This window comes from Electrophorus electricus, chromosome 9 (genome assembly GCF_041902795.1).
Source record: "Electrophorus electricus isolate QZ-2024a chromosome 9, ASM4190279v1, whole genome shotgun sequence".
NCBI lineage: Eukaryota > Metazoa > Chordata > Actinopteri > Gymnotiformes > Gymnotidae > Electrophorus > Electrophorus electricus.
Genome location: NC_137505.1, coordinates 15,255,001 through 15,277,500, shown reverse-complemented (window position 1 = coordinate 15,277,500; position 22,500 = coordinate 15,255,001). Strand labels below are relative to the sequence as shown.

Sequence of the window (22,500 nt, the reverse complement as noted above, 5' to 3'; positions counted from 1 at the left end):
TGAACTGACTCTGGTGTGATGCAGGAGAGATGAACTGACTCTGGTATGAAACATACTGTGTGTGCTGAACTGTGTGTTAATCTTCCCTTTTTCTATGACACTAAATGATGCAGCTGATAAAATTCAGTGACGTTAAGAGAAGCGGTGGGTGAATAGGGAAAATTCAAGGGAAAAGTACACACACACACACACACACACACACACACACACACACACACACACAGTGTGACTTGTGAAAAAGTATTATTTTACCAGGCATCCATCTCAAGGGAAAACACAGGACTTGATGAATACTCTGTGTGTGTGTGTGTGTGTGTGTGTGTGTGTGTGTGCAAATTTTCTCATGAAGTCTCCAGCTTCAAGAGAAAAATAAAATCTTAAACACTAGATTTCAATCTCTGCTTGCCTTATCTCACATGAGCTCTGTTTGGAGAGGAGTACACTCTCGGTTACACACACACACACACACACACACACTTGCTTTGATCTGCTTTGACTGCAACAGCTACTGAATGGTGTCCGGGTTATCAGTTTAGCATTTTTCATATGGAACACTAAACAGCCTTTCAGCCAACATCCCTTATTGAATGCTATCTAAGTGCAGGTTCATGCACGCACACACACACACACACACCCAAACACACACACACACACACAGAGAAATGGTGCTTCAACACCTCCACATCCTGTTCTTTTGTATAGAGTCGGTCAAAAAATTAACCATGCACACGCGCACACTTGGGCCTATACGTGTGCGTAGCTATGCATCTCGCATCTGTCCTCTTGCTGTTCCAGTATGGTAATAGTATTGATCTCCCATCCTGTGTTTAACTTAAAAAGAGTGTTGTGCACACAAATCGATCAAAAAATGGGGAGTGATAGAGAGACACGTCTGCAGCTCTTACACATGCTGTAATAGTGCCTACCCTTACACAAAGCCTACTGTAGATGGTCAGTAAGCACTGGTTACACAAGGTCACTCTACAGCACCGGGCACACAGACACAAACACAGTCTCTAGCGGGCTGGCTCTCTCTCTCTCTCTTTGTCTCTCTCTCTCTCTCTCTCTCTCTTGCTCTCTTTGTCTGTCTCTCTCTCTCTCTCTCTCTCTCTCTCTCTCTCTCTCTCTCTCTCTCTCTCTCTCTCTATGAAACACACTTAACACCCGCCCACCCCGCCCCAATCATCCAGGCGGTCGTAAATATTCCTAGAACGTGTGGACGTGAAAGAGAGAGAATCGTGGTAACAAAGGATGCCGCATGTTTAGCTTGGTCGGACATAGCCATCGCTACGGAGAAACAGCACACTACAGGCCTCTGTGTGTGTGTGTGTGTGTGTGTGTGTGTGTGTGTGTGTGTGTGTGTGTGTGTGCATTTTAGATCTCCAAACGGCACTGAGCCACTCGTGGGCATCCTTCACTATGATACCATGCAGCTCCTGAGGAGACACAAGCTCCCTCGCTCATGCCGAGGACGTGGCGACTCCGAGTGGCTCGTCTTTGTCTCTTTTCTGTCTCACTGACTCATCCTCTTACTCACTCTCGCTGTCTCCTTCCAGCATGGTAAAATATGCTTTTTTGGCAGGACTGTAAAAAGCAGCGAAGTGTTGCCAAAGCACTTAAGAATGAAACATTTTCACTTAGACTGCAGGGCTAGTGACAGATAGAAAAAAACTCAAGAACAAAGAAACATATTGACGTTAACAATAAATGTGACTGAAAAATCACTCACTCTCTCTCTCTCTCTCTTTCTCTCTCTCTCTCTCTCTCATACACACATACACACGCACACACATTCAAACATGATGAAAGAAAGCTGTGGTACAGGTGTGATAGATGGACAAGGCGTTAGAAAATAAATCACACTGCACACACATCTGTTTTTTGCGTGCATCTTCTCTCTCTCTTTCATGTGCCTGGTCGGCAGTGGCCAGGGCAGGGGGCAATGTGCTCGAGTTATGACCGACACATCTGTTCCCAGTAAAAACCTGCTAAATCTCTCTCACTCATGTATACCCTCACTCTCTTTCTCTCTCTCTCTCTCTCTCTCTCTCTCTCTCTCTCTCTCTCTCTCTCTCTCTCTCTCGATGTCATGAAATCCTCCTTCTTGTCTCTATACGTCTCTCCCCTTCCCACAGAAAATGAGCTCCCTGTCCCTAAATCTTTCCCCCTATCTTCACTTCTTCTGTTCCCTTCCTCTTCATCTTCTCTTCCTTTCCTCCTCTTCCTCCTTTAATCCCTGTCTGCCCGTTGTGTGGCCCTCTCGCTGGACGTGGGGGTCAGCAGGGCTCTAATCTGTCCCCGTGTGCCAGCCGTTCTCTAACTGGGAGTTCTAAGGAAACCCTGGCAACAGAGGCTCCGATGGGGAGGGGCAAATCCAACCACGGAGAGGCACTAGGCAGAATAGGGATGAGGAGGAGCGCTACCGTAATCGGTGTGTCAGGTGTGCGGATGGCCGAGGAAGTTCTGGACAAAGGCCAGGGATAAATGTTACAGGGATCAGAACGCATGACCCATCATGCTTTGCTCGGGTAACCTGTGTTGGGTGTGAGGGTGCAGAGGTGAAACAGAGACTTTATCCTCCCACACTGGTGACTGTCACTCTATCCGCACATGTTTTCTCTCCGTTCACTCACTCCCTCCTTTCCCAGTTCTCTAATCCTAGGCTTCCAGTAGGACGGTTAACTCACTATTATGCCGCCTCGATTCTGTGCTCGCTCTCCCTCTCCCTCTCTCCCTCTTTCTATGCCTCGAAGCCGCCATCCTAAAGTTCCGCAGATGCCATTTTAATCCTCAGCTTTCATTCACCCCGTTGCCAGATAAGACTCCTCCCCTGCCTGCATCTCTCACCGGGGCCGATCAGCATCGCGTGCCTTCATGCTAAACTCTCTCTCTCCCTTCTGATCTTTTTCTCTCCCTCCCGTCATCTCCGGCCCCTCGTCGCTTTCTCTCCTCGTCTCCCTTCTTCTCATCTTTTTCTCTGCTCATTCCTCTGTTCTCATCCTTCTCTCATTTTCTCAGCTCTTCTCTCTCCCTTCCACAGCTGCACTCATCCACCAACGCCATGTGAAAGGAAAAGAAAAAACAGAAAGAGAAAAAAAAAAAAATCCACTAAACACCGGCGTGATAATAAATAATAACTCACCACAAGCGTCCAATACCACTATGCTTCTCTCAGGGGCTGCGCGTGCCCGCGGATGCACACACACCAATAGAGTCCCCCAGTGATTGTATGGGGGAATGAGGTGTTGGTGGGGGTAGTTATTATTCATGGGTGATTCATCAGGCCCTGATGCACTATCTGCATGTGTATGCTTTCACGGGCATGGCCCAGTCAGTAGCCCACAATGCCTTGCAAAGAGATGTAATCCCATAATGAAGAGAGAGCGGGGAATGGGGGCGAGTGTGGGGGGGCTCATGCCTCCTTTGAGCAAAAAACGTGTAGAGCAGACCTCTCTTTTGTTTCTCTGCCTGAACTACAAAATGGATTACCAGAGTGATTTGTGGAGGGAGGGAGCAGAGGAGGGAGGGAGAGAGAGAAAGAGAGAGAGAGGAGTAAACAGGGGAAGAACGAAATTAAGAAAGAGGAGCGGACCCTCTATACAATTTAAATCTACACATACATTTACATGGAATTTATATTTACAGGCATACAAACACACACACACACATACACACACACACACACACACGTAATGGGCCACAGAGGTAGGCCAACTGACTTTTTCTCTCTGGGGTCCACAGCAGTAATGTAAAGCGAGACAGCTCGAGCTTCAGAGCTGTGGTGATACTGGGTCTCCACACACAGCCTGCACCAGAAAACCACCAGGCCTCAATTAACTCCCACTGATCTAAAGCTTTTCCTACTGAGATGACATTTACTGGAGTAAAACACTCAAGCCTACTGTAATGGCTGCGCTTCTGTGCTGATCATTAAGTCATTTAAGACTATATAGATCTGCAACCTAACTATATTAATCATTATAATCAGTTATTATTAGAAGTAAATTTGATCAGATAAAAATGTTGGCCTCGAAAACGATCACCGAGGGGAAAATAAAATCTACATTTGAGGCTATAACCGTCTGATGTGGTTATGTGATACCAGGTTGGACGGCAAAGATGCTGGGACGGTGCACTCTCACGAGAGCGGGGAGAACCCTGACTTCAGTCCTCGCGCTCCCGTCCGTGCCGTTAGTGGTCCGTGCAGAGCGCCGATCATAAGCCTGAACATAAGCCTATATATATATATAGCGATGTTTAGTAGCTGATGTGTATACATTTGTTTGTTTTTTTTTTTGTTGTTTTTTTTAATATTTTTATTTATAACGTTTATTTTAATGAACAACTGGTTTAATAATTGCATTTCGCATCTTTGGGAACACGTTAGTCATCTACGTGTGTGTGTATATATATATATATTATATACACACACACACACACACACAGCCTTCATAAGTTCCTGCTGCGATGGACACATTTCAAGGCAATATTTTTATTGACATACATTAGCGTATGCCATTAACATGGTGGTTTAATAAGGTGGGTTAGTGTGGCCGCCGTGGAGGTGCAGTAGGCCGATCCTTGGTTCCCCTCCAGCGCCTACCAGCTTCCCCTCTCTCCGTTACACGGGGCATTTCTCCGCCAGCTTCACCTCTCTCTCCACACTTCTCCTTGTCCACTACCTGGAAGTGAGTCGGTTACACATACACAGAGGCGCCTCTCTTCCTTCCTAATTAAAGTCAACATTTTTGCGAAACCAGTTTTGTTAATGCATCGAAATGCATTTTAGAGCGAGGGAATTTACCGTGCATAGGCCGTAAACGACGCGATGGAATACGCCCCGTGCCAGTTCGCGATCTAGGCCATACCGACGCAAATTCGTGTCGAGTACTTTTAGATTATTCAAACCTCGCATACTGTGGAGCACTTTCAATGGATTACACCGTCATTAATTATCACACTTGAAAAGGCAGCCTATACTGTGCGCAGCCTATGTAATGAACGCGCGCAGGCGGTGCTGTTAAGACAGCGATTATCAACACGGAAAGACAACACGGGACACCTGTTATCCAGTACCCTGCCAGTCGTCCCCACCACTTGTCCTATAATCATCTATCCCGAGGAGAGGTCCTGCTCGCTTGGTGAGAATAAACGGTGACCGTTAGTGGATTCAGGGCCAGGGAAAATTATTACGCGAGTTTGAGTTTCGCTGGGATGAAACGTGGCTCATTTGGTGCACTCCGCTTCGAAGGGTTTACATTGATTTTTTATGCGGCTGCATTCAGCAGACATGTCATTCAAACGAATCCGCGAGTTAAAAGTATAGAAAGGTGGGATTTCAGTGGTCGTTCCAAACTCCATTCGCGTTCCTTTTTGAACTTTAGATCGGGCGATATTTAGTAGCTCTGATTCAAGGAATTCACTCTCCCTCAAATCAAAAACCCTGAAGGACAATGTGGCCTAACCAAAAGACACAGATCACCGTGTATGGAAGGTCTTTTTTAAAGGTTGATAGTCATTACATACTGCGTTGCCATTGTTGATAATAATAATAATAATAATAATAATAATAATAATGATAATAATAATAATAGTAATAATAATAATTCCGAATATAAACCTCCAATCAAAATGTAAGTCATTGTTGTAGGTGCATGTGTATGCTACGTCATCTAGTCACTTTACCTGCTCTGAAAACTTTCTAAACAGTTTTACAATGACTTGTCTGTATGCAGTTAAATTAACATAGGTGCATAATTTAAAAACTGTTAAGTTGATCTATGTGGCTATATTTTAGTTACATTATCTCAATCGTGTAGGCCTGCAATTGCATCTAAAAATATCTCATACACTTGGTAAATATTTAAGATTATCCTACACAATAACGTCGCAGTCTTTTAACGAATCTAAAATTCTTGTGATTCTTAAATAAATTAATAAATAAAAAACTCTAAATAAATCAAATAAACCATGCATAATGAATAGCTGCCACAAAGAATTGGGGTTTTAACTTCTATTTGCGCTGTTATCGGCCTCGATTGAGTATACGGGCGAGAACGTAGGGTCACCAAGCAGAAGGCACGAGCTGCTGTGATGCCATGGCCTATATGCTGTGGATAAATAACAACCTCCAAATCTACACAGATATGCAACATACTAATGAACATCCTAACATCTATTAACTAGTGCTTGTTAATGTGGTTCATGTATTTGAGAGAGAGAGAGAGAGAGAGAGAGAGAGAGAGAGAGAGAGAGAGAGAGAGAGAGAGAGAAATAGAGTTTAAGACTGCAGTGAGAGCGCGCTTGCACTTACTTGGTATTTGTTGTGTTCCAGTAGATGGACTCCATAATAATCGCGCGGGACAGGTTCACCTTGCACGCGATAACCAAAACACTAAAGTAATATCTCCACAGCGATTCCCCCATTGTTGTTGTGTCCGTTAAGGTCCAAATCCGTTTCACTAGAAACCTCACGGGGAAAAAGACGAGAAAACGCCCTGAGGAGTGCCACGGACAATCCGAATTCGGTATCCCGGTTCAGCAAAAAAAACCCAGCAAGCCCCGAGAGCGCTGGACAGGACCCAGCGATGAGTAGACCATTCCGCTGTAACGACCTGCTCCTGGATTAGTCCGGCGACGGGCGGACTGCAAGCGCGCTTCTCCCGCACACTGATCCCAGTCTCCTCTCGTATTCGGTGCGAGAGGCGGAGAGAGCAAGCGCGCACGACCGTTTCTCATTCAGTACAGATAAACGGAGGCTGGATGGACAAGTCTCCGCTCGAGCGGTCGTGGGAGACAAAAGTACATTCCTCAGAGAAAGGCGACCCGTGTCGCCACGGGGGATGTCCGTGGAGACATGAAGTTAATCCCCCGGTTACTCGACGGCGAAAATGGACAGCAGGTACCAATTCCAAACGCGCGAGCCCTCTTTGCAAGCGCGAGACAGAAGCACCGCACGCGCGCACGCAAACGCGGCTTGAGGTATTCCGTTTGGGCAGGAGACCGGAACAAGCCAGAGCGCTCCAAAAATGAATAAGATGTCCGCAAGGATGAACAAGATTAAAAGCAATGGCGGACTATTGAACGAAGCAAATAAAAATGAGAATGACAAATGGCTAAAACTAAAAAAAAAAAAAAATCAAAAATAAAATATATATATATATGAAAGGAAGGCGTAATGAAGTCAAAGGAAAGTTGTGATGGGCTGCTGTGGGAGCCCTCTGCAGCGCAGGAGAGCTGCGGCTCAAAGCCCGCAGGTCCGGATTGAAATGCTGAGCGCGAGTCGCACGACCGCTTAGACGCTGCGCGAGCCTGGACTGCAAGTAACCGCGAGCTCCTGCGAGACGGGATATTTGGCAGAGCTTGCTTCCCGCTGACTCCGCCCACGCCGCTTCTCATTGGGCAGGCTACCGAAAGTCAATGGAAACGAGCCTGTCAATCAAGGAGTCGCGCAGCAACTGGTAGAGCGGCGAAACGGGGGTCGTAAGCGAGTGGACTGGAGCTGAAGTCGGCTTCTCCTGCCCAGGTCTAAATAGTGAAGGCTTCACGAAGTTATTGAATATCAAACGGAACACTTGTCACAGATATTATTAATCCTATTTATTACTCCAAAGAAGATTGCCAGCCGGACTTTATACGGAATTTATAAACGCGTCATTGTCAACTTCCAGTTTATCAACTGATGTACACTCTAAGTCTATTTTTTCCATAATAGATAGATAATGCGGGGAGCCCTCGCTCCCGCGTGGGTAAGCGTCTAATCTGAAAATAAATGTGTATATTTGGATTGAGGTCGAGAGCTGCATGCACTGCGTGGCCTGAACGCCGGGACAAATCATTCTGTGGGCAACAGCGCAGACTAGCGGAGAGAGCAAATCAATCCGCTGTAGAAGGTAAGTAGCCCCACTACGCCAAAGGATTCATATCTGAAGTTTGGATATCTCAATTTGGGGGATCGGAATTTTTGGTTAACGTGTGTATACTACGAAGTACCTAAGAACAGGTTAAGAACTATGTACTGATAACTTTTCACTCATTACCATTTTAGGAAAAGAATAAAAAAGAGGTGATTAAAATATATGTGAAATATATTACACTGAATTCTAAATTACAGTTCTTCTTCTTTTTCTTCTTCTTCTTATTATTATTAATCCTGTAAGGTGTAAACACAATAACAGACTACGTTGTCAAATAACATAACTCAAATGGCCTAATCTAAATAACCACGGAAGAGTCCATTATCTTTAAGATCGGCAGATCGTTTAGGGTCTGCATAGTCTACATTAGATCGCGAGTGTCCGCCAGCTACCTCTCACACCTTTAGTGCTATAATCGAATCTTGCGTATTGCGCTGTTGGTGTACCTGCTTATCAAGACTCCACACTGGAAGACTCCACATTGGAAAAGAACATTAAAGGATCTGGAATGCCGAATACACACCCATGTAGGCCAGGGCTACTCGACTTTGTCAAGGGGTAACCATAATGCCCGCTTGCCGACGGAAGAACACCCGCCCGGACTGTGTATTACCTTAATTTAAGTAGGAGCGTTGATTAAATTGTCGTGTCACTGAAGTGTCTAATACTTGTGGCAGGGCCTTGTTTGAATATGTAGCTTCACGGTGATCATTTTATTAAGAGTAAACAGGTCGGGAATGCGGGACACAGAAAATACAAAGGAGAAAGGCAAAATGCCTTTGTTAAAAGGGGACACTAGCCTTGTGCAAGATAGATATGAATATCAAAATGCTCCCACGCTTCTAAACAAAGGCAAACAATGTGATGAGTTGACAAGGTCAAGTCTTCGACAAAAAAGGCGGAAACGATGAGTTCATGCCTCGTCTCAAAAATAACTCCCTGAGGATCAACAGCGCTATTTTGCTAGAAGACGATTTGGTCGAACAGTGAGCACTGAAGCGCGAATGAGCGGTGCGTCATTAGACTATGTCTACAATAAATTAAGATATTCGGCACTAAGACAACTTTCCCGTTACTTGCATGCACACGTATTGTAATGTTACAAAACTTTTTTTTTTTTTTTTGTCGTGTGATCTCTAAAATAAATGGGGTAAAACTAATATCACCATTAAGCAACGTCTCAGGGCTGTGTGTCAGTTCTTAGTTTGTATATTCTAATTAATTTTCAGATTTTGTCATCTAAAATTAGTTATTCTTAGACTAAATTGATTCGAATATATTTTAGTTACATACACTGTTATTTTCAGATTGAAGAAATTTCCAAACTTACAAAAAAAGTGCGTAAAACTACCAACTTACCATAAATGCCTCGACATTACGGCGTTTTATTAAAATAGCAATTTATGTTTTGTAACCTGAACAATCCGTTCAGTAAAAAGGGCAAAGTGCAGTCTATGATCGCCGTTCCTAACACTAATCTCCAGCGAAACTTAGTTCATTTTGCAAAGGTCTATCTTAGAACTTTCCAATATCGTGTTTGTGTGCAAGTTAATCTGCACGCCATTTTCCTTCTTTAGACATGAGAAATTTTAAGTTAAACAGTTCCCACATCAGCATAAACGCTTCGACCCATGATTGCTCTCAGCCCCTTACACTCTCTAAATGAAAGAAAAACAGTGTCTCCCTGCTACGCCCGTATCGTTCTTGTGATGAACTTTGCAAACGCTCAGTACTTGAAAGGTGGACAACATGCCGTGCGCTCCGGGGGCCCAAGCCTGTTTACTCAGTTGCGCGTTCCCGTTACCAGGCAGACGGAAAGATTGCGAGGTTTACTGGTAGCAGCGCTTCCTCGGACATGTACGAGCATTTGAAAATACCTTATCCAAACATCACGCATCATTTATAAACACATACACGGTGGTTTCACGACGTTTCCACAACGCCAGAGTGAGAAGGCCTTCATCTTTCCTGCCTGGCTCGGCCATCCGCGCTCTAACACGTCTTAACATACGAGCAGCTTGAGGTTGAGTTTTGCAGCGGAGCACCTCGGCGTGGCACGACTTCCCAGCGTCATCCGTCATCCTTCACAAGTTAATTTAGCAGTTAATCAGTGCAGCATTGTTAACATGACAATGATTAATACGAAACAGCTACATCATGCTTGCAAAAGACATCTGAGATAACAAAGATAGCGCCAGCACTCAAATTAATATGCCCTAGCGCTCGTGGGAGCTGAGAAGGCAGCCACAGACATGATAAAGCGTTTAGGCTGGGCAACATTTTAAAACAGGCTCTAGGTGTGGTGACGGAACATTTAAAGCCATTACACGTTTTTGGCCGAGGTGATGCATTTTACACATTATAATTGCAATAAACTTCACTGATGTGCGAGGATACCTGGAACGAATGCATTCAACAAATGTAAGAATTCGAGTCCCAGCGACCTTAAACTAATTAGGCTTAAAAAGGGAAAATGTATTTTTAAAGATGCAAATCTATAAACAAAGAACGAACAAATAAATGAGAATTTACAGCCTATAGGCAGGATGTTAATGATGTATACACTAAAGATATAAAGTAAGACAGACACGGCACTTCAGTAATGAATAATGTAGATCTGAAAATAGAAATATCCTACACGTTTTTTTTTAATAAATAGAATAACTCCAAAAACATTTACTGTACAATACCTTCCGAAAAAATATGTTTCGTGTCCAAATTTAATTCTTCGGTTTTACACTTCTGAGCTGCAGGACTAACGTACTAACGACTAAGAGAACTTTATGCTCACCAATCAACATGCAGAAATCCCCTCAAACGGCTGAGTTCAGCATCTCAAACAGACTAACTGGATTCTGTACAGCATACATTCATTAAAAATGGACAAAAGGGGCACATTTAAGATGTGATTTTTTACAAAGTCAGTACATATGCGACGACGGTTCACAAAACGCAAAATGGCAACAACAACAAAAAAAAAAAACAAAAAAAAAAAAAGATTGCCACAGTTTACATGTTCATTAAAGAAGCCAACACTGGATACTGAACATGAGTGATCAATTATTTTGGGGGTAAGGGGAAAATTCCAATGTGATTTTCATTAGTAACTGTATTTAACGGAGAGCTGAAGACAAAACATTTCCCCAAATATTGTCATAATCAAAGGATTTATTAATGAACGGCTCAGTTCCAATATACAAGGGGAATTTGACCACAGTATACCACTTAACATACGCATGCATGCGCACACACACACACACACACACACACACACACACACACACACACACACACACACCTTAAACAATCTTACCTGCGTCTCCCGATTTCCTTTACGTACAAAACCAAACAGCTGACATACATCCGTCATTTGCCCTATACTGTCTAATCAAGTGCAGATTAGCCTGGTGAATATGAAGCACTGTTTACAGACACCTTCCACTATTATAGTCAGGAGGAAGCTGTGTGCAGTGAAAGATCAAATAGGACATATTGTGATGTTACATGATTTCTTGGTAAAAATGAACAAATGTAGCATGGGTAATTTAGCATTTCCTCATGGATTGAGGTGTCAGAAAAAAAGTGATCACGTACCACAACCACATCTGTACATGCAAACACAAACGCACACGCCTGCACACACACAAGCAAACACACACACACACACACACCCCCACCTTCTTTCATTAGAAACAATAACCCCTTCTTCAACAACCCATATTTTGATTCCCCTTACAGAAATAATAAATGGATGGATTGTTTTAAATTCGTCGAACTGCATGAACCTCCACAATCATGGGAGCGCCCTTATGTAAATTCTAAGACCGCACGCACACACGCAACAAATCCAAGTCCTTTGCTTTTCAGTAAAAAACAAATAAATGGCCCCAAAATCTTGGGAGAGAAAGCCAGCTATACAGCAGTAACAGAAATGAACAACAACAAAAAAAACACAAACACACACACACACACACACACACAAATCCTAGTAAAACAGCCAGTCTGTTGAGACGGCGGGAAAGTTCAAGCGTGTAGGATTGAGACTCTCCTCAACGGGGCGGGGTGGGAGGGTTGGGGGGTTTGGGAGCATGGCAGAGTTTGTCCAGACCCAGAAGAGAGATTTCGAGGGGCAGGACGGTCCTCTCAGAGTTTCCCCATGATTCACTTCAACATGAAGCTATCTTCCATAGATGCGGGGGTACGGAGTGAGAGCGAGAGAGAGAGCGAGAGAGAGAGAAGGATGGAGAAAGTGAGAGAAGGCGTGAGAGGGAGGGAGGGGGGGGAGTGGAATATAGGGTAGAGGGAGAGCGTGAGAGAGAGGGAGAAAGAGAGCGAGGGATCAGTCCGTGGCTTTGAGTGTGAAGGAGAGGCGTGGCCGGGACTTGCCCTTCCCCAGAATGATCTTCTGCTCTTCCCTCTGCTGCTTCTGCCTGTCCTGCTCCAGCTTCAGACGCTCCTCATGGATCTTACGCTGTTCCTCCACTATGCGCAGCTGCTCTTCAGCCTAACACACACACAGTAAAAAAATATATATTTAAAATGTAAAAAACACACTTGTTAACTGCAAAAGATTTCTAAATGACTATCACAATCAGATATCTCTGCTTAGCATGTTACACATGTAAGGAATTTGTCTTGGTGAGTGTACATGTAATGTACCAAATAGACTTGACATATTGGACTATTTAACGTTACACAGAGATTACCCAGAATAGGAAACCAGCATCATGTATAGAGATGGGTGTCATTATTATCTGTAAATAAAGTTATTGGTTGTTGCCGGAGACGATGAACCCCTAGCTATAGACAAATAAGATATACATATGCATTATTCCAAATGTCTGATGGGAGACAGAGCTGCATGAACCCAATTTCCACAAGCATATGTGGTGTCATGTACATTACACAACGGGAGCCATGTATGTGCCCATTCAGTCCAAATCAATTAAACACCATGTAAACTAAATAGCTCGGAGGGGGCAGGAATGCTCAGGATTTTACAATAACAATGCGCTGATAACCTTCAGCACCTATACACGCCCAGAACCAATTAACTATTCGGGCAACGTTAGGCCGCACGCTTTATTTCAACATCAGAGACAGCCTTGGGACATAACAATGCGAAATACACGATAGATAATGGTGTCATTTCAGGATATGAAGGAATAGTCTGTTTTCAAGGACTATAGTTAATGATACAATTCATGTTAACAGTTTGATGTTTCAAATCTAGAAAACAAATCAAACACTCTCTGAAATGTTCTACAGTATGTGTGCTGTGCGTCAATAAGGGTCTTGGCCTCCAAGGCAATTTTCCATTTTGTGCACTGAACTGTACTGGGGAAAATAGTTTTAGGCAGATACAATCTTATCTGTAGATAGCTGACCTATTACGCTTCTCAACAAATTTGGAAAAAAAGGGGGAAAAAGTTATAACAAACAAAATGACTAACCAACTAGCTGCATCAAAATACAAACACTGCAGAACAGTTTTTTACATCCATTTTTTAATCTGATAATCAATCAATCTTTAATTTTTAAAAAATATTTTAAAGAAAATGATAAACATCTTACAGAAGTCAAATAGGAATAAAATAATAAAATAATATTTTGTGGTCCTTCATCAGCTGTGCAAGCAAAGTGAAGCACTTTGAGTGTGTGTATGTGCTAGTGTGCACGCGCGTGCGTGCGCGCACACACACACACACACACACACACACACACACACACACACACACACACACACACACACACACACACACACACACACACACACACACACACACACACACAATCTGGCTGCTTAATTAAACTTTTTTTATGTTTTGATAAAAGTTTTAGTTAACAGAAAACAGGTTAATGGCAAGTGAAAGCTTTATCTGTGCGTAATGAAAGCACTGGCATAATCAATATTATGTTACGATTCCGTGTTTCTTCTGTGTAAAATGCATAAGTGAAGTTTTGACTGATATTTGGGGGAAACTGTGTGGAAAGCCTGCTAGTCACTTTACTGCCGGTGATTCAAAACTGGTCAACAGTGCCAGAGTTCCTCTTCAGAGAATGCACGCAGTGGTTAAAAGGTACTTCTCTTAATATGTACAACCACCCACCGCTCACCACACTACTAAAATGAATTACATCTTTCCCTCATACTCCTGACAACAGCGCCGGTCAGTTAAATGCTTCGCTAGTTCCCTTATCTTATGTTATACAGTAGCTCCATGTCAATAACGCTGTAGCCAATTAGTTAATAAGTAAACAATTATTGATCATTACTGTAATGCAGGGAATATGCCTGAAGACAGGGAAAGCCGCAGTCTACAGCGCTCATGCTAATATCATGACACAGGCAGATTAATGTTCCACTGTATTCCAGATTTTTTATGACATTCATAGAGAATTTTTTTAATTCAATTTTATTGACACAGCAAGTATAATATAAGGGTTTATATAGTTTGACGTAGTTAGTCTTTATGTGGCATTTTATTGTTGACAATTTCACTGTAGTAAAAAGATAAATCAAAAATTACCCCAAAAGAAAACAGAAAAAGAAAAGAGGAGTAAAGCAAACTGTACCAGCTTAGCCTGAGCTTCTGCAATCTTTCTGTTGTTTTCTTCTAGAATTTTCTCCAGCTCTTCCCGTTTGGATTTTTCTTCCTCCTACAGGGGTGACATGATGGCATGTTAGACCTAGTAAAAAATAACATTCCCTGAAAGGGAACTCCACATAGCCAGTCTCTCTCTCTCTCACACACACACACACACACACACACACACACACACACACACACACACACACACACACACACACACACACACACACACACACACACACTCCAGAAAGCATCCACAGCTCAGCAGCCTTCATCCTCGTTCTCACACACTTTCATCATTGCTTCCCCTCACGTTCTTCAATCTTTGCAATTTTCAAATGATAGCAACTTATGTCTCTCTCCCTCACATCAATGATCAACCAACCCCCCCCCCCCCCCCCATTGACTTCAGTCACACCTTGAAATCCAAACAGAGTCATACTCAGACATTCAAAAGCACATTCATGAACAGACATACAGAACAGGCATATTAAGACATCGACTAACAAAGAATCTCATTAGTTTGAAAATGGAAATTAAAAAAAAAAAAAAAAAAAATCAGCTTGTCTTTTTTTTTTTCTAAACTATCAGCATCCATAAGAAAGAAATTTCAAAAAGAAAACAAGAGACACAGAGTAAATAAAAGGAGAGATTGAATAGTAGTAGCTCACCAATGCTTGTATACCTACGCCTTTTTCCTTTGACTGTGTACTGTACCTACACAACTCCTGATTAAAGGGAGAGTATTTACTGCCTGGTCCCGTGTGTCCCGTCCTGGACAGCGGTGCCACTTCCCCTTTAAAACCTCTGCTCTGAGCCACTAGCACGTGCTAGCACTCTCACACAGCAACACCACATGCAGTATAGCACAGTCCAGTAGAGCCACAGGGATGGTGGTTGTGTTGGACAGGAAAATGAAGGATGTAAGCAAAACACATTACCATGTGGGGACATGAACAACCGCGGGACTTCAGGCTATTACTGTTACAATGGCGTTAGCAAACTGCAAGAACACAAAAAATGCGATCATTCATTACATGAGTGGACGTATCTGTGGGAGTGTATTAACTAGGTCGTGCTTGCTGCGAGTAGTTGGTCTATTTTGGGGTGTGTGAAAACAGTGTGCGTGTGCACGTGAGTGTGATGTTGCGCGGGGGTGCAGCTGTGTACCCAAAAAACGGCCACTCCTGAGGAAAAGCAAGTTGTGAGGACACAGAAGTACATTTACAATACTGCACTTTTAACAATGTAAAAATAAAGTGTTAAAAGAAAAGAAAGGGGTTATAAGACAGTAACAAAAACAGCAGCTGGCCTTAAAAAATGAATAAATCAAGAAATAGACAGAACTGGTCAGGTATAAAGAGAAACACGAGAAAGATAAAGGGCACACGTTTCAATGGAGAGCAAGTTAAACACTGCAATCACTTTGATTTACTGTACTTGCATACTAAAATATACCCTTAATAATGTCAAAGAATGCAGTCCTAAGTTAGGTTGAGCTGCTCGACAGGCCTTACACTGTGGTATTGTGGAGCTGAGCTCTACGTGGCTAACTCTGAACACTCGCAGGGGGCACATATCTAAGTCTACGTCTGCTACGGCGCCTTCCTGTGTCTCAGCATTCTGGGAGCCCACACGGATATTAGTGTCCAGTGCAAGAACTTGTTTCTACTTTGCAAGTAGTGCGCACATAGCAAAGTTTTGTTTTAGAAGGAAGGCCGGTCCATCTGGATGTACTAACTGTGGAGTCAGAGAACAAATGAGGTCTGGATCACATACGGCTGACCTCATAATGTATGTAGATGTATGCAAAAACTTCTGTACACCTCTTATTTGTGACTTGGGACCTCATCCATTTGTTTGGGAAAAAAAAAAAAAAAAAGTAGCTGAAAACAAACAAGTTGATGAGAAAACGAGCACAGAATATTCTAGAACAAAGCCTAACGAAAATAGTGAAGGCCCATTTTGTGACAAGCCTCTTTATTGAAGACAAAGTACACTGATAAAAAAAAAGGAAAGAGACAGAAGACACAGAAGATTGGAAGAGAAGGAAAGAAGGAAAGAGGAGGAGGAAGGTAAAAATCATTCGTTTCTCGCCGCCGTGACAGAACTTTCGCATCGCACACCTTCGCGAGCACGTTTCGTCATCATTTTACAGTGGACTTTCCAATTAAGCAATTAAGACATTCAACTGATGTAAAACATGTAGCTAATGCCTTTCTACTCAGTTATCCACGAGAGCTGCTGGTGAACATTAAACTGGTGAATGTTCAAGCAGCTCCATTTACATCCATGCTGTACCTCTGCCCAACTGCAACTACGTGCCCGGTAACCCACCGTGTGAAAATGGATTACGTGTGCTTACGAGCGTGTCTCCTCTCGTCCTATCAGTTCAATATGTCTGGCGTGTCCCCCGCATACTTCCTTTGGGCCTACAGAGCCCTGCACACCTCTCGAGGGGGCGAGCGAGGGGTTTTGTTGCGGCGACAGCGAGGGACGGGGTGGGGGTGGGGGGGGGGTGGTTTGGCGGCGGAGTGCCGCTCCATCCCTAACGACCGAGCGTTACCTCGCGGGCTTTCTGCGCGCTGAGCTCCGCCTGCCTCTGCCTCTCCAGCTCCTGGAGCAGCTGCGACTCCATGGCGCGCTTGGCCTCCTCCACCCGCCACAGCACCTCCCGCTCTATCTCGTCCCGACGCTTCTCCAGCTCCTCCTCCACCCGCCGCGCCACCATATCCTCCACCCGCCGCGCAGTCTCCTCCTCGATCAGACGCTCCTCGATCTCCTGCTGCCGGCTAAAAGGGGAGAGGGAGAGCGGGGCAAAAATGCCGGTCTGAATAAACGACACCTTCTGTGGATCATTCACTGCATGAGTATTACTACTAACTGCTGATTAAACTATCACACTGTAATTTTAATGCTGCTGTTACATGAAATCGTATGAATACAAAGCAAATTAAAATAATGATTAGCTTGTAATATATTCACTGTTGTTATTATAATATAGTACATTAACACAGATTATATTATACAATTATGTGATATAGGATATTCTTAATTCTTGATGACACTTCACACAGTTCATTACACTGTCATTAAAGACACATACATTAAAAGTAGCCTAACCCAGTAACGAAGCATAAACAGGAAGGAAGAGAGAAACATCACAAACACACACAATAGAATGTTGAAATGCCAAAACAGACCCTCACTATTGCAACTACTGGCTAATTTGACTATGGAATATGATACTGGAGACTCCAGTGTCTCCTCTCCAACCTTTCTTGGTAAGAGCTGAACACAGGTCAGGCTTGCTCCCCACCAAAACTAACATGTTGCTTGAAGGGTTCAGATGGCAATCTAGCCATGCCTGAGGCCAAACCTGGAGACTAGTGCCCCTAAACACAGCAGCTTTTACATTTCCTCCATTTACCTGCATCACTGACTTCCTGTTCTTTTTTTTTTTGTTGTTGTTGTTCTCGTTTCTTTTCAACTCTCTTCAGGTCACATTAGCTTTCAAATGCAAAACAGAAGCGTCACATGTCTGAGTGCTTTAAGGAAAAATGTCAGCTCACCTGTGCTTAGATTACCAGAGTGCCAAAGTGTTAAATGATGAGATAGTCAACAGAACTGGCATCTTATGAAACTGTGTGCATACACACTATACACGTTTTTCTCTTGTATAGACATTATATTTGTTAGGAATTTACAAGAGGATTTGTTTATGTAGACTTTTTTTGTTTGTTTGTTTTTTAACAAGTGATACCCAACGTTTCTGGGAAGCTTGGGAAAAGTTTTTGTTGGGCTATTAGAAAACTGCAAAGAAAGGGGCTTCCCATATAAGTAATTTAGATGATTTGCTGGGGTAGACATTTCGTTCCAACGAGGACTGGAAGCTTTAGAAGTTTTGTCGACGTATGGTGGTGAATCATGACTTTGTTGGAGGTCCAACTAGATTTCAGAAATGCATTTATGAACCTTCGTTTACTGCACAATATCAAGATTTAAATACAAGCTATCTAGCTAGCCTGCTTGCGTAAAAAGCATTTAGAAACGTTGACAATGCAGTTCTTGTACACCTGGGGTACCCATGAAGCCATCCGAGCAATCATCTTAACTACTGACCACTGTGCCGTTAGCTTAGCTAGCGTTAGTCATCTGGCTAGCTGGGTGGCTAACTCTAGCTAAACACGTAGCAGTCGTCCACAAATTTGCTTAGATAAGATAGCTACTCGGCTATTATTTATTTTGTTAGCTAATCTATTTCGTTTTCTTTCAAAGCGGCAGACACGGAAGGTTGGCCAGGGAGCTAGGTGAACATGTCTGCATGCTAAAAGCGCCACTGTTGCCTAGATTGGAGATTCCGGGACAAACTGACATTTCATTTTGTGGATAGGTCGTACGTAACCACTCACATCTTCCTCTGTCTTTCAATCTCGGCTTTCTTCTCTTCTTCTTCTTTTTTCTGCTTCTCGTCTACGGCGCTGCGTTTGCTCAGCGTCCGCCCGAAGATGTCCACTCTCTCCGGAGACGAGGCTCTGTCCCTGCGGGACGAAGCAGTGTTGGACCTGGACCGAGACCGAGAGTCCCGCCGCCGACTCCGCTTGGTCTCTTTGGATGCCGAGCGCTTCTTGACTCTGTCCCGGTCTCTGGGTCGCGACTGCGAGCGGCTGCTGTGCTTCTTGCTGTGCTTGGTGCTTTTGGAGCGTTTTGACCGGGACGAGCTGCGGCTCCTTGAGTGCCCCATTTCAGACCTTAAAATATTCTAGATAGCTCCAGCGTTAGCGCAAAAGAAAAGTCGCTAACCCTTAAGCACTAAAGGTCCTATACCTTTATGGAGAAGTTCTTTACGAGCAAAGGAACTGAACTGCGCTCAATATGCACTAACACTGCAACGTTGTTGTTTTGCCTATATGGGGATGTTGGCTAGCTAGCTAGGTGGCTAGTAAATGCATGCAATATGGCGACGGTTCGGGGGTTCTGCGTTTCCCAGAATGCCAGGCGCTCGGTTTCTTTCGGCTCTTTTCGTGCTGTGAAGTCGACAGCGCTGCGCAGGATGGACTAGTTTGTTCAGCTCTCGCTCTGGGATAACCCAGAAGGAAATAGCTACGCATAGACCTGTAGGTGAGAAGAGGCGCATGGGAGTCATCGCCTGCTACTTTCCATTCGCCAACTTCCTGCAGTCATGTGGCAGATACCACACAGCCAAGGGTCAGCCATCCCAGCAACAAAGTATGAACTATGCAGGTGCACATCACACTGCAATATCTCAGCACCAGTCCCAGTCTGCAATTGAGAAATTAAGGGTTAAGGGCCTTGCTCAGGTCCCAACAGTGGCAATCTAGGGGTGGGGCTTGAACTGGCAACCTTCTGATTACAAGTCAAGTATCTTAATCACTGAGTTACCACTGCCCCTGGCTGGCACACATACCGTGAGATGCCCACTTCTCAGCAGTGGGTGCCACAAAAGTCCATTGGCCTCCCGGCCAGCCATAGTCTTTCTCTCACGGGGCCGGTATGGGGCAAGTGGGTCCAGAGGAAGCACAACAATCCGACTCCCTGCCCAGCCCTGATGCACAATCTCACTCCATGACAATGCATGGAGTGGGTGGTGCATCCACACTCGCATGCCTGGCAGCTGGTGTTGTAGGCTCATTTCTGTTGAGTGCTGGCATTGCCCTGGTGGCATCTGGTTAGCTACTGCATAAACTGCATCAACAGTAGAGCTCCACGGTTCTGGGCACACCATCCTCCTCTGATCCCAGCAACAGTCGAAAGTTAGCTACGTAGACGTCCTGAGCTCACAGCTGATCATCAGAAGCAGGCACACTGCTGTTGGGCAACCTGAGTAGTGAGCGTCTAGTCAAAACGCCCTATGATGCCATCGCTATCTGATTGGAGCAGTGTAGTCCGAGTCTTCCAAACTCCCAGCGGGTTACAGAGCTCAGCTGAGTGGAGTATGGTTCCCAGTCACCTTCACTGATGTAGCATGGAAGGTGAATGCATGGTCTCTCTCGCCATCTGCCATCTGGGCTCTGCTGCACAGAGGTGCAAGGCATTCTGGGAGTTCTCGACATGCTCTTCTCGGCTCTCCCACTGGCTCACTCCCGTCTATGTATTCATTGTGTCATTTCTTTATTTTAGGTCAGTATCACTTAGTACTGATGATCAAAGCTCTTACCATTTTAATGACACATCAAATGTAATAAGAATTGGGTTGAGTCGAGTTGTCAAGAGATTATAGTACTGAAGTTGCCGTAAGCGGCTATCATCTTAATGTTTTCCAGACTCCGTAAAAGAAAGCACAAAAGAAAGCCCAATTTAGGTAAACAGACCACTGGTTAATTAACTGTCTAATAGTATATAGTTTAAGCTCTTGCTTAAGTTGAATTATTTTTCAGCATTATATATCTAGGCCTGTTATTAATATTATGGTCAAGATGACAATCTGAATTTCACTTTTTGGATACTAAGTATATAATTACCACAAGGTGTTTTTTTCGCTCTCTCTCTTGCTTTCTCTCACATATACACACACATACAATCCAAGACAAAAATAACCACTTTCAAAAAGTTGTGGACCACCCTGTCCCACTTTGAAGCTGAACCACATTGACTTGTACTTCACAAAATGGACTTTTTTTGCCTATTCTCTCAGCACTGCCCCAAACATAGCCCCAGTTTAAGCACATTGGACTTTGACTAAGACAGCAATCATCCATTAATGTCATTGTGTCATTCTATAGCCATTTAGCCAAGACTATGGCCAATCAGAGAATGGGCTGGTCAAAAAATAAACAGAGATATGATATATTTTAAAAATAGAAGTACGATAAGCTTATCTTTAAGGGAAACAGCACTTCTGAACCAGAAGAAAACCAACGTGTGCTTAAAATGAGTCTATGTTTTAAAACAACCACATTCAAAGTTCCCCCAACGTTCCACATATCACTCTGATATAGGCAGCTGTTTAGTTCTACATACTGGCTACATGTTTAATACCACTATATACTTGGTGGAGTAAGCATAAACTCCTTTAATAGAACATGTGTCACTGGAGCCTGAGCAGGAGATGTATTAATTATTTGTGTGATCTGTAAGTAGAGAATGGGAGAGAGAGAGAGAGGCTTATTTTTGTTCATTACAGTGTGACAGCAAACGAGATGCTTGTTCCTAAATATCTTTGATAAATAATGCAAACACAAGGACAACGTTGTTGGCTCCAGGTCAATGTGGTGTGGGTGTGGATGTGTGTGTGTGTGGGGGGGGGGGGGGGGTGTTCCAGAAACATACGGAGCAAACAGAGACAGAAAGGGAAGGGTGCACGATTGGGATGAGAGAGAGGCGAAGATGACCCTCAGACCTGTCTCTCTCTCTCCAGGACCGCTGGCTGTTTGAAGTACTGCCCTCCATGGATCATCAATAACCCGAGATGAGATCACGGAAGTGGGTATGCACACGATTATAACAGGGGCCTGTTAGACTGTTGGGCTTACTCAGATCCTTCACACACACACACACACACACACACACGCACAGTTGCTCTGATTACTATTGTTCAACCAGCAAAAGCCCCAACAGGACAATTGTGTATCTGACAGCGGTGCAATTTATATGACTATAGCTGAATGGTCACAAGGCAGTGCTGTTTCCTCACTCCAGAAAACCCGCTTAAAAGCATCAAAGCTTGCCAGCTCTACAAAACAAGCCCAGTCTGGTGCTGCAACGCACCTGATCAACTGTACTTCCTTTCCTTTGCAGAGTCACTGATCAGCACAAAAGAAACCCACACCTCTCTTATGTGTGTATTTACTCACTAACCCTCATCTCGAAACGATTACTTCACTGTCCCCATGCCACCCTCATCCCATCTTTTCCAAAGACAAATACTTCTCGAGTTAATGAAAAGTCATGGTTCTCTTTTGCCTCTCCTTCTGGCCATTTGTTCAAAGAGGGCTCCTCTGTTCGGTGGGTCCACCTCTCTCCGGTCTGTG

At 43.9% G+C, this 22,500-nt stretch overlaps 2 protein-coding genes across 2 annotated transcripts in view; both read right to left on the bottom strand.

The window, feature by feature from the left end:
- efnb2a (ephrin-B2a) overlaps window positions 1-7,367 on the bottom strand; it is a 20,253-nt gene extending 12,886 nt beyond the window's left edge. Inside the window, exon 1 of the mRNA XM_027016923.3 lies at window positions 6,314-7,367. Within this exon, the coding sequence (XP_026872724.3) occupies window positions 6,314-6,426 (113 nt within the window). The 5' untranslated portion in view covers window positions 6,427-7,367. The remainder of the gene's footprint in view (window positions 1-6,313) is intronic.
- A 3,697-nt stretch (window positions 7,368-11,064) lies between these two features.
- arglu1a (arginine and glutamate rich 1a) lies at window positions 11,065-19,473 on the bottom strand. Its single transcript, XM_027016925.3, has 4 exons — window positions 18,922-19,473; window positions 17,076-17,301; window positions 14,493-14,576; window positions 11,065-12,420 (listed from the first exon to the last, which is right to left on the bottom strand). The coding sequence occupies exons 1-4, from the start codon at window positions 19,251-19,253 to the stop codon at window positions 12,256-12,258; spliced, it is 807 nt and encodes a 268-aa protein (XP_026872726.2). The 5' UTR covers window positions 19,254-19,473; the 3' UTR covers window positions 11,065-12,255.
- Window positions 19,474-22,500: the final 3,027 nt, after the last annotated feature.